At 43.6% G+C, this 13,498-nt stretch overlaps 1 protein-coding gene across 2 annotated transcripts in view; it reads right to left on the reverse strand.

Moving 5' to 3' along the window:
• bcl7a (BAF chromatin remodeling complex subunit BCL7A) overlaps window positions 1-11,800 on the reverse strand; it is a 69,090-nt gene extending 57,290 nt beyond the window's left edge. The window contains exon 1 of one of the 2 annotated variants that reach the window (XM_078554144.1): window positions 11,624-11,800. In XM_078554144.1, the coding sequence (XP_078410270.1) occupies window positions 11,624-11,658 (35 nt within the window). In that variant the 5' untranslated portion in view covers window positions 11,659-11,800. Of the gene's footprint in view, window positions 1-11,612 lie in introns of both variants that reach the window. The other variant, XM_078554143.1, reaches the window with a different exon arrangement.
• Between the last annotated feature and the right edge of the window lie 1,698 nt (window positions 11,801-13,498).

The following is a 13,498-nucleotide window of genomic DNA, read 5'->3' on the forward strand; positions in this document are numbered from 1 at the left end:
TGAACCTTCGCTGCACTCTCTCTTTTTGGTAATAATGTCCTTTGAGGTAAGGAGGCCAAAACCGTACACAGTACTCCAGGTGCGGTCTAACCAAAGTTCTATACAATTGAAGCGAGACTTTGCTACTCATGAGCTCAAATCATCTTGCAATAAAGGCTAACATACCATTAGTTTTCCTAATTGCTTGCTGCACCTGTATGTTAGCTTTCAGTGACTTATTGATGAGGGCACCCAGGTTCCCTTGTACATCTGCACCTCCTAATCTCTCCATTTAAGAAATACTTTGCACATCTGTTCCTCCTACCAAAGTGGATAACCTCATTTTACCACATTATGTTTATTAGATATTAATATATTACTAATATATATACCTACCATGTTCTTGCCCACTAAGTCTGTCCAAATCCCCTTTAAGCCAGTTTGAATCTTCCTCACAATACACATTCCCACCTAGCTTTGTGACACCCACAAACTTGGAAATATTACATTTGGTCCCCACACCCAAATCATCGTTAAATATTGTGAACAGCTGGCGCACCAAGTACTGGTCCTTGCGGTACCCCAGTAGTCATACATGCCAACGCGCGAATAACGCGTTTATTGCTACGTGCTTTTTTCCTGCCTGTTAACCACTCCTTAATTCATGCCGGCATATTACCTCCAATTCATTGTGCTTTAATTTTGCTTACCAACCTCCTGTGGGGGACTTATATCAAAAGCCTCCTGAAAATCCAAGTATATTATGTCCACCAACCCCCCTTTATCAATTCTGTTAGTAATACCCTCAAAAAATGCCAACGGGTTAGTCAAACATAATTTCCCACTTATGTTGACTATGCCCAGATTATCTAAGTGCCCATTTATCACATCCTTTATATCAGATTCCAACATTTTCCCCACTACTGATGTAAGGCCAAGAGGTCTGTAGTTCCCAGTTTTCTCTCTCCCTCCCTTCTTAAATAGGGGGGTGGCATTTGCTACCTCCCAATCTGCAGGAACCGTTCCAGAATCCATAGAATTTTGGACGATGATCACCACTGCATCCACCATCTCCATAGCTACCTCTTTCAACGCTCTGGGACGTAGAATAAACATGCATCATTAAGTTGCTTCCTTTTACAATACCAGTAAAACATTGCGGGATCATTTTTTTGGTTGAACTGTACCCATTTTCAGCATAACAGATCTCACTGAAAAATACCATGTCTGGAAACGTCATTCAGGCCACAAACATTACTTTCCATAGCTTTCCTACTGCTGCTGCCTTTCTGGGCAGTTTCAGAAATGCTTCACTCAGAAAAGTATTGTCCTGCAGAATGTCAACTGATCTACACCTCCATGAATATCTGGCCAAAAGAGCTCAAGATTATTTTTCAGCTGTGGGAGAGTCCACCCCAGCAATTGTACAACCAAATCTTTCTTCAAAACCCCGAGCAACTAGCCATACAATTACCAACTTCTCAGTGCAAACCCACCTACATGACAAAGCTGGTTGCACCTTACATGTTACCTCAGAATAAACTCCAAACTCTCTTCAACTATGTAATTCCCTTTGTTTTGACTCTATTAGTCTACCTTCAAGTTTATTGGTAGCCTTCAAAACTTCACGATCATGAGGATGTCTGCTCCTAGTTTTGTTCCAATACTGTTCCATGTTTATTTCATTGTGTAATCTATTCAAGCTATGGCCTCTACTTGCACTTATGTCCATCAGGATGACTGTTGCGAGATCGTCCTCTTGCATTGTCGAAGGTTCTTTCTCCAATGCACGATTGTTTTCTGACAGACCTTTCCCGACCCATTAGCAGTACTTGCACTGCGTTTTCTTTGTCCACTCTCTCACCCCATTCTGCCAGTCCCTGGACATTACTTCTTGCCCATCATCTGAAAATTCAACCAATACTTAAACTTGCCAGTAGCTTTTCCTGCATGTCCCACAATTGTTGTATGCATCCCTTCATTCAGTAGAACCCTATAGAGGGCATCTGCCCTCACACCTTCCTCTCCCTCCTAGAACCATGATAGGGTCCCCTTTGTCCTCACTTATCACCCCACCAGCCTCCACATTCGAAGGATCATCCTCTACCATTTCCGCCAACTCCCACCAAATACATCTTCCCTTCACCCCCCCGGTGGCTTTCCGCAGGGATCGTTCCCTCCATGACACCCTGGTCCACTCCTCCAGCACCCCCTACACCTCAACCTCCTCCCACAGCACCTTCCCATACAACCGCAGAAGGTGCAACGCCTGCCCCTTTACTTCCCCCCTCCTCACTGTCCAAGGGCCCAAACACTCCTTTCAAGTGAAGCCGCATTTCCCTTGCACTTCCCTCAATTTAGTCTACTGCATTCACTGCTCCCAATGCGGTCTCCTCTACATTGGAGAGACCAAACGCAGACTGGGTGACCACTTTGCGGAACACCTTCGGTCTGTCCACAAGCATGACCCAGGCCTCCCTGTCGCTTGCCATTTCAACATACCACCCTGCTCTCATGCCCACATGTCCATCCTTGGCCTGCTGCAATGCTCCAGTGAAGCTCAACGCAAACTGGAGGAACAGCACCTCATCTTCCAACTAGGCACTTAACAGTCTTCTGGACTTAATATTGAGTTCAACAATTTCAGAACATGAACTCTCTCCTCCATCCCCACCCCCTTTCTGATGCCCCTTTTTCCAATAATTTATAATTTTAAAAAAAATATATTTTTCTTTTCCCACCTATTTTTAAATTTATTTCAATCTATTGTTTTATCTCCACCTTTTAGCCCATTTCGATCCCTTCCCCTCACCCCACCCCACCCCCACTAGGGCCATCTGCCACTAGCTTGTACTGCTTGCTACCCTTAATGTCCCCATTAGCACATTCCTCAGATAATATCACCACTGTCAACACCCCTTTGTCCTTTTGTCTATGACATCTTTGGCCATCTCTTCTTTGCCCCCACCTATCCCTGGCCCTCTATCCAGTTCCACCTGTCCCACCCCTCCTCTACCAGCTTATATTTCACCTCATTTCTCTATTTCCTTAGTTCTAATGAAGCGTCATACGGACTCGAAATGCCAACTGTATTCCTCTCCGCAGATGCTGTCAGACCTGCTGAGTTTTTCCTGGTGTTTTTGTTTTTGTTTCAGATTTCCAGCAACTGCAGTATTTTGCTTTTACCTTACAGAGTATGTTGCTCAAGTACCCAACACTGGGCAATTGGCCTTGAAATGTGATAGCCCTGATCTGTTTGTCATGATCACTCATTACCATCACCCAGCACTTGATCTACTGTATTCTGTTCCTCAGGATCTTCATCACAGAGCAGATGAGCACTTGAGATAAAAAATGTCTCATTTACTTATATCAGCTGCTCAGAGTTTAATATTTTGTAATTCATTCCAATTAGTCAAGGTGATTAAACCTAGCTGATTGCCATATTTGACAAGCAGTTTCTTACCATCATAACCTTACCAGGATCTTTCTATTCCCAACGACCTTCCCTTTTATAATACACCAAACTTTATATTCTGTCTCAGATGGTCTTCAAACTTTCTCTGACACCATAGCCTTGATGAAAGCCCATCTCTTATGTAAAGCATGCAAATGAGCAGGGAAAAAAATGGAACTAACTTTAGCACCTTCTAAAGCAGGAAGAATATCACACAATACAGAAGGCAACTTAGAGCTTCAGAGACTAATTGATAGGGACTGTACACTTCAACCATCAGGAGTGAATTCTTTACACAAGGGCAGTTGTCAACTTGCAGTTTGGTTGATAAATTAACATTTATGTATCGCAGTTTGATTACTTTCAGAGCCCATTGCTGAAAGGACTTTCAGCTCAGGTATTCTTGACCACAATGTTTACATTTTCAAACGTCTCTGAACTTGTTATTAGCAAAGTCCCCTTCATTATCAGTCAAAAACTTTGCTGGTGCCCCAAATTCAATCCCAATTTACTTCTATATGATTTTTTTCTATAATAACCCCTCCCTCCTTACTAAGCATTATTGCAGAAAGGCTAAAACTGATCACGAGGTTTATAAAATGTAGAATAAAAATGTGTCTGTCACATATCTTTAGATCCACGACAACTATCTCAAAATCACAGGCCAATGGAAGACATACATAGGACATCCTTTGATTTCTTATAAAAAAGAAACTTCTCTCCAATCTCTATTAGCCTTGTGTATTCTTCACACCTCCATCCTTTAACAGGATTTTTAACCTCTGACAAGTAGGATATTGTCTATAAAACTAAGACAATTTGCTTTTTCTCTCTAATTCTTATCACTTGTCTTAACACTCTGATAAGAAAGAGTTTTTAAAGGACAGCATAGGTATCTCACTAGGGCTGCATCAGTACTTAAAACGGCTTACTCCAGCTATTTTACGTAAAAGTACGGCTCTCTTTAGAGACCTCAATGTGTTGTCAGCACCAAATCTAAAGAACACAGTATTTTTATAATCCTCACTAGTGAATAAAGGTAACATTTTAACCACTGTTTCAAATATTGTTGACAGGCAGGCATTATCTAGCACGGTACAGTTAAAGGAGTCCACAACCAACACATTCATTACTACATCATTGCTGTTCCAGTTGTTCTTCTGCTGTAGTAGCCAGACCTGTTAAAGATGCGCCCATCCTCATTTGGTCAGTCCTTAATCCTTCCATTGCATTCAAGCCTGCATTTAGTGTCTGGACCATTTTGAAATCTGGCCTTAATTGGGTTCTCTATTCTTTTTGTCACGACAGAATGCCCCATTTGTTCCATGATGACTGAAGGAGATGACTGTTACCCCAAGGATTCTTTCAAGGCAGCAAACATCTGATCTAACAAGTCTCCCTCTCAAAAACCCAAACAGTCAGGAGCCTGTCCAAATGAGACACCTGGCACAATCCAGCAATTTAAACACAAGTACTGATCCAGGAATCCCCAATTTGAATTTTGCTGATCTTTTATATAATATGTTAACTGATATATTCTTACATGGAATAACCGGCTGTTTTCAGAAATCTATCAAAGTCCAACCATGTCTCATAAGAATTTAATAGATCTTTTGAAATTTCATCCAAGAACTCTACCAAAAATTCCAAATTGATATCACTATCCAACTGATGGGCATCCATCTCACAAAGTACTACTGATTTCATTTCTCGTTGTAAGCAGGATCGCCGAGAACATACATTGTTTCCTCTTTGATAAGGACACTATCGTGTCCAGATACCCATTCATCTTTCCACTGGTCATATGGTTCAGATGCCAAGGACATTGGAGGTCAATTATATGCTGATAATTTAAATTTACTGCTATTGCAGTGCAAGGATTATAGTTTCCTGTCCAAAATGCTTTTTTCTTAGCTTCCGACCTTCACCTTTAGGCAACCATCTTCTGCTACACCAGAAAGCCAGTTGAAGGATAAAACTGGAGCCAATTTTTTTCCTTATTTATTCATTAACGGGATGTGGGCTTCACTGACTGGGCCAGCATTTATTGCCCATCCCCAGTTGCCCTTTTGAAGGTGGTGAGCTGCCTTCTTGAACCACTACAATCCATGTGGTCTAGGTACACCTACAGTGCTGTTGGAAGGAAGGGAGTTCCAGGATTTTGACCCAGTGAGTGAAGGAACGGCAATATATTTCCAAGTCAGGGTGGTGAATGACTTGGAGGGGAACTTCCAGGTGGTGGTGTTCCCATCTATCTGCTGCCCTTGTCCTTCTAGATGGCAGTGGTCCTGGGTTTGGAAGGTGCTGTGGAAGAAGCCTTGGTGAATTCCTGCAGTGTATCTTGTAGATGGTACACACTGCTGCTACTATGCGGATGTGGTGCCAATCAAGCAGGCTGCTTTGTCCTGGATGGTGTCAAGCTTCTTGAGTGTTGTGGGAGCTGCACTCATCCAGGCAAGTGGGGAGTATTCATCAAACTCCTGACTTGTGCCCTGTAGATGGTGAGCAGCTTTGGGGAGTCAGCAGCCAAGTTACTCGTCGCACAATTCCTAGCCTCTGACCCGCACTGGTAGCCACAAAATTTATATGGCTAGTCCAGTTCAGCTTCTGGTCAATGGTAACCCCCCTGGATGTTGATAGTGGGATTTCAGTGATGATAATGCCATTGAACATCAAGGGGCAATGGTTGGATTCTCTCTTGTTGGAGATGGTCATTGCCTGACACTTGTGTTGCACAAATGTTACTTGCCACTTATTAGCCCAAGCCTGGATATTGTCCAGGTCTTGCTACATTTGGATATGGACTGCTTCAGTATCTGAGGAGTCACAAATGATGAACATTCTGACCTTATGATGGAAGGAAGGTCATTGATGAAGCAGCTGAAGATGGTTGGGCCGAGGACACTACCCTGAGGAACTCCTGTAGTGATGTCCTGGAGCCGAGATGACTGACCTCCAACAACCACAACCATCTTCCTTTGTGCTAGGTATGACTCCAACCAGCGGAGAGTTTTCCCTCCAATTCTCATCGACTCCAGTTTTGCTAGGACTCCTTGATGCCACACTCAGTTAAATGCTGCCTTGATGTCAAGGGCAGTCACTCTCACCTCACTTCCGGAGTTCAGCTCTTTTGTCCATGTTTGAACCAAGGTTGTAATGAGGTCAGGAGCTGAGTGACCCTGACTGAACCCAAACTGGATGTCAGCGAGCAGGTTATTGCTAAGAAAGTGCCGCTTGATAGCACTGTTGATGACCCCTTCCATCACTTTACTGATGATTGAGAGTAGACTGCTGGGGCAGTAATTGGCTGGGTTGGATTTGTCCTGCCTTTTGTGTACATGACACACCTGGGCAAATTTCCACATAGCTGGGTAGATGCCAGCATTGCAGCTGTACTGGAACATCTTGGCTAGGGGCATGGCAAATTCTGAAGCACAAGTCTTCAGTACTATTGCTGGAATATTGTCAGGGCCCATAGCCTTCAGCCATTTCTTGATAACACGTGGAGTGAATCGAATTGGCTGAAGACTGGCATCTGAGACGCTGGGGGCCGAGATGGATCATCCACTTGGCTCTTCTGGCTGAAGATTGTAGCAAATGCTTCAGCCTCATCTTTTGCACTGATGTGTTGGGCTCCTCCATCATTTGAGGATGGGGATATTTGTGGAGTCTCCTTCTCCAATGAGTTGTTTAATTGTCCACCACCATTCACAACTGGATGTGGCAGGACTGCAGAGCTTAGATCTGACCCGATGGTTGTGAGGTCCCTTAGCCCTGACTATCATTTGCTGCTTGCGCTGTTTGGCACGTAAGTAGTCCTGTGTCATAGCTTCACCAGGTTGACACTCATTTTTAGGTATGCCTGGTGCTGCTCCTGGCATGTGCTCCTGCACTCTTCATTGAACCAGGGTTGATCCCCTGGCTTCATGGTAATGGTAGAGTGGGGGATATGCCAGACCATGAGGTTACAGATTGTGTTCGAGTACAATTCTGCTGCTGATGGCCCACAGAGCCTCATGGATGCCCAGTCTTGACTTGCTAGATCTGTTCGAAATCTATTCCATTTAGCACGGTGGTATTGCCACACAACACGATGGATGGCATCCTCAAAGTGAAGGCAGGACTTCGTCTCCACAATGACTGTGCGGTGGTCACTCCTACCGATACTAACATGGACAGATGCATTTGTGGAAGGCAGAGGTCAAGTATGTTTTTCCCTCTTGTTGGTTCCCTCACCACCTGCGACAGACCCAGTCTAGCAGGTATGTCATTTAGGATTCAGCCAGTAGTGGTGCTACCAAGCCACTCTTGGTCCCTCCCACCCAGAGTACATTCTGCACCCTTGCCACACTCAATGCTTCCTCCAAGTGGTGTTCAACATGGAGGAGCACTGATTCATCAGCTGAGGGAGGGCGCCACGTGGTTTCCTTACCCATGTTTGATGCCTTGAGGCTTCATGTGGTCCGGAGTCGATGTTAAGGACTCCTGACCGTATACTGCTAGGTCTGTCCTGCCAGTGGAACCGGACATACCCAGGGATGGTGATGGTGGTGTCTGGGACATTATCTCTGAGGTATGATCCGTGAGGATGACTATGTCAGGCTGTTGCTTGACTAGTCTATGAGACAGCTCTCCCAATTTTGGCACTAATGTTAGTAAGGAGGATTTTGCAGGGTTGACAGGGCTGAGATTGCCATTGTCATTTCCAGTGCCTAGGTCAATGCCAGGTGGTCCGTCCAGTTTCAAATCGGTTTGTTACAACTGAGTGGCTTGCTTTTCTGAGGGAATTTAAGAGTCATCCACGTTGCTGTGGGTCTGGAGTCACGTGTAGGCTAGACCAGGTAAAGACGACAGATTTCCTTCCCTAAAGGACATTACAACAATTTTTATTGAATCCCACCTTCTGCCATGGCGGGATTCGAACTCGGGTCCCCAGAGCATTACCCTGGGTCTCAGGATTACTAGTCCAGCGACAATACCAGTATGCCATCACTTCCCCTTTGTGTACACATTTATTTGCAGTTACACATCTCCTAACCCAACAAGCTCAGTCTTAGCCTGTGTCTATTTTTATAGGGGCTCAAGTGAATCCAGTTTATGTCCACCACCTGCATAGAATTATTCATAATTAATATACAATCAACAATAGTTAATACTTCTGTGCAACTGGAAGGGGTTCATCAGGATTCGGTACTAGTTTCCTTCCTGCTCATGGTACATATATTCATGTTTTAGACTTAAATGTGGGTGGCATGATTAAGAAGTTTGCAGATAAAATGAAACTGGGTCATGTGATTGATAGTGAGTAGGAAAGCTGTAGACAAAGCTATCAATGGTCCAGTCAAGTGGGCAGAAAACTGGCAAATTGAATTCAATCCTGAGAAGTGTAAGGTAATTCATTTGAGGACAACAAAGAAATACATAATAAATGGTAAGATTCTGAGAAGTATAGAAGAACAGCCAGAGCTTGGACTGCATATCCACAGATCCCTGAAGGCAGTCAGAATGGTAGATAAAGGTGGTTATGAAAGCATAAGGGATACTTTCTTTTATTAGCCAAGGCACAGAATACAAGAGCAGGGAGGTTATACTAGAACTAGTTAGGGCACAGCTGGAGTACTGTATACAGTTCTGGTCACATTACAAGAAGGATGTGATATAAATTGGACTAGAAAGGGAACTGAGGAGATTTGAGGTTGTTGCCGAAATGGAGAATTTTAGCTTTGAGGAAAGATTGGATTGGCTAGGGCTTTTTTCCTTAGAACAGAGGAGGCCAAGGGGATATCTAATTGAGGTTTATAATATTATATGGGGTCTGGATAGGAAGGACCTATATCCCTTGGCAGAAGGGTCAATAACCAGGGGGCATGGATTTAAAGTAATTGGAGGGGGGATTTAGAGGAGTTGAAGAGTAATGTTTTCACCCAGAGGGTAGTGGGGATCTGAAATTCAATCTGAAAGGGTAGTAGAGGCAAAAACCCTCAGACACAGTAGGCCAAAAGAATTCCTTCTATGATTTAAATTTTTCCATGTTTCTTTGACTACCCAGTACGATATTGAACCACACAAAGCTATTATCTGATATAAAAACAGAAAATGCTGGAAAAACTCAGCAGGTCCAGCAGCATCAGTGGAGAGAGAAAAGTAGGGCTAACTCTGAGTTCACATGACTCTTTTTCAGAGCTCAGCCAGCAATAGAAAATACAGTGCTGGTTCCTCTGCTCCAACACAGAGGAAAAGGGGAAATAAAAGTTCCCATTCTTGATGGCTATTTAGTGATCCATTGCTGATTAGTTTATCAACACCCTTTAGTTTCACATATGAACAATTACAAAATACTGAGTAGCTTGTAATATCTTGAGGGGAAGAAATGTGGAAGAAAACAAAATTCTCTTTAAAATGAATGACAATGGACAAAATTGGATCATGGCAATCTCGTAAGCCTCTCTCTCCTCCTTTAATATTCTGCTTAAAACCTATTCTTTGACGAAGCTCTTGGTCATCAAAATCTCTTCTTACCTGGCTCGGTGTCAAATTATGTTCTGTAACATTCCATGAAGCACTTTAGGATGTTTTATTATGTTAAAAGGTCCTAAGTTGTTGCTGCTTAACATGATAGAACACCGCTAATGTCAGCTGTGGTTCAATTGATAGCACTCTTGCCTGGCAGAAGGTTATGGGCTCAAGGCCCACTTGGAGAATTGGGCACAAAAAAATCTAGACTGACCTTCCAGTCCACTAATGGAGTGCTGCACTGTTAGAAAAGCTTTCTTTTGAATGACACATTAAATTGAGGCCATGTCTGCTTTCAGGTGGACATAAAAGATCCCCAACACTATTCTGAAAAGCAGGATTATCCCGAGAGTATTGGCCAATGTTTATACCTCAACCAACATCCCTAAAATTTTATCATATTGTGGGAATTTACTGTTCATAAATTGGCTGCCACATTTCATACAACGCTGGCTACACTTTGTACTTCATTGGCCATAAAACACTTTGGGACATTGAGGTCATGAAGTTGCTATACAAGTTTAAATCTTTTTTCCCCCTTACACACTGCTCCTTTTCTCAAAAATGCCAAACAGTCCTGCAATTTAAAAATATAATTATAATAGAATCCTTATCATCCACAACGCAATGTACATAATGTCTCAATGTCAAGAGGGATTTACAAACTATAATTCTAAGCAGCGGCGCAAATTAAATCTGGGTAAGAGGTCACGTCAGGACAGCAAGATATCAACAAAATGAATAGAGCACGTGGATTCTGGTTACAATGTTTACAAGTAACTGAAAATAATAGGACGCAGAGTTATTGTGTGTACTCAACAGCTGATTGCAAAGTGGTTACAACATTAAATTTCTGACACCTGTGGCAAATTTTAACTTCGCTCAAAGTAGACTAAAAATAATATACAGGACAAATAGTCATACACGAAAAACATTTTATTCGTGACTAAATAAAAATTATATATTTTCAATTAATGCAAATATTTGCATTGCCCGGATCATGCAATGGAAACTTGGTAGCCTAAAAATATTTACACATTATTTGCGTGCGTGTATTTTCTCATTACTAAATTGGTTAATTATGTTTAGTTTTGTATTCTGTCGATGGTGACCTCGTTGAGCTTGCTTCCCCCACTTCCTCCTCCTTTCCTGTCCTCGACCTACACTCTAAAGTGCATCCAAAGCGCTAAATTTAAAATAAAACCTCATCAACAATAATAATAAAAAAAAAATGGAGAAGGACTGTGGAGCGCAGGTGAGCGGGGCCGAGCCGTGGCCCTTGCCAGCCCGACAAAGGACGCTGTCCTTCCCAAAGCCGGCACCGACTCGGCGGCACACAAAGCAATGGCACAGGCTTCATGTGACTGCAGCGAAATGGATTCTGGGTTCAGCCCTCATTCCTGTCGCTGTGGGTCTTCTCTTTACTTCAAAATCCATTTTTATTATTTAAAATACATCTCAAAGGAACCCGCTCTCCGCTCGCAGGAGACGGAATTCCCCCCTCTTTAAACCTGGATTCCGCTCCGACCCAAGTCATCTCTCCCTCACCCCGCCACCATCATCACCACCACCATCATCTCTCTTCAGCGACCAAGAGGGAAACGCCGGCCTTTTAAAATCTATTCCGTTGTTTTTTGGGTTTTTTTTTTCTTTTCCCCCTTACCATTTCCGTACTTTTTCGATTGCTGCCATAACCCGTTTGATGTCATCCTTGGCCCTGCTCCTGGTCTCGGCCCGCACCGACCTGCCGGACATACTGAAATGGTGAAGAGCCCCCGAAGGCCGAGCGCCGCCACACAAAGCGAGCGAAACAACCTCTCTCCGCTCGAACCCCCGCCGCCCGCCTGACTGCGCCTGCGCACTCGCCGGCGCGCGCGCACGCACGCTGCGAGGAGGGCCGCGTGAACAAAGGCGGCACCTGTCGCGAGATTTCATTCCCACGCCCCGCCCCCGCCACGCGCCACATTGCAGAAACTTTCTCAAGAACTTTTTGTCTGATGGTGCAAACGCGGTGTGTTTCTTGTTTAACATTGAAACTAGTCCCTGTTAGTCTTTCTCGACGCTTCAGCATTACAAATTATTCTTGGTAGATTATATATATACACACACACACAAAGCGTGTTTCAACGCACATCAATCTAAACAAAAATAGCTGGAAAAACTCAGCAGGTCTGACTGCATCTGCGGAGAGGAACACAGTTAACGAATGACTCTGAAGAGTCATTCGGACTCGAAACGTTAACTGTATTCCTCTCCGCAGATGCTGTTAGACCTGCTGAGTTTTGCCAGCTGTTTTTGTTTTTATTTCAGATTTCCAGCATCCGCAGTATTTTGCTTTTACCAATCAAAGCAGTTGGATTTCCTGAGAAATACGGCAACTCATGTTACAAACTCATAAAGATACTAGGTTTAAAAATATAATAATCAGACATAATTTAAGAGCTTAGTGCTCTGAAAATTTACTGGACACAATCCTCGCTGAGGCTGCGAGAGTTTGCTGGTTGGAAGGCATCAAATTTGCTCGGGGCAAGATTCACCTGCCAGGGAATCAACCACATTGTCTTATGCCTTCGACCCTATCACAGGTCTTTCCTTCTGTTCACCCTTTTTTTCACTTGCTTAACGCCGATTGCATCTTTAACTTTTCCCAGTTGTGATGAAAGGTCATCAACCTGAAATATTAACCTGAGATATTTCTCTCTCCACAGATGCTGACAGCCCTGTTGACTATTTCCAACATTTTCTGTTTTGATTACTTTGAGGTTCCAATCAAACTTCACTGATCCAGATCGTACTTAATCCCTATGTTACACTAGAAAACTGCTCTTTTAAATATCCCCTTCAGTTCTTTGTATTACTTTCTGCCAGCTGTCGACGCTATGGCACGAATTTTAGTGTGCAAAGGGAGGTAGAGAGGGCCCAGGAAGTCCCAAAAAACTGATGTTAGGTTGGGAACCCAACATTATCCCACCCACTTGAGCAAGGAACCCCCGTGCAGCTGGTGGAAAACTAATTAAAATACCCAAAGAGTTAATTAAGTGTGTCTTTAACCCTGCATTCTGGCTTTAACAGCTATTCTTGGGTTTCACAGTTTCTGCATCTTGTCAGGGTGCCGTAGGCAAGAACATATTCTGGAGACTGCTTACTAAAATTGATGTGCCTTCAAAGACTGAAATCAGCAAGCATGTGGATAGCCACAGTGAAAGGCTTGTGCTTACATGATTACCTGTCAGTCTTAAATCACTACTTTGGAATTGCAACTTTTTGGAGTTAGTTCCAAATGACCTGTATCTCAACTTCCTTGCTGTCAGCCTTCACTGCAGCATGTCAGCAGTTAATGCAGCAGTGGCCTGGTCTCAAAGGAGGAGCAACAGGAGCAGGCACTTGAGCAGCATCAGGAGCACCACCATCATCAGCAGCAGCAGCCTTCTCCGCTTCACAGGACAAAGAGAATGGACAGAGAGCTCCAGCTCAAAGGAGGCAATAACCCCAGAACAGGGCATAGAGGCCAAAGGTGACCATGCTCAACATGTCAGACAACAGTGCCTC

Source organism: Cetorhinus maximus, chromosome 12 (assembly GCF_964194155.1).
Source record: "Cetorhinus maximus chromosome 12, sCetMax3.hap1.1, whole genome shotgun sequence".
In the NCBI taxonomy this organism is placed as follows: Eukaryota; Metazoa; Chordata; class Chondrichthyes; order Lamniformes; family Cetorhinidae; genus Cetorhinus; species Cetorhinus maximus.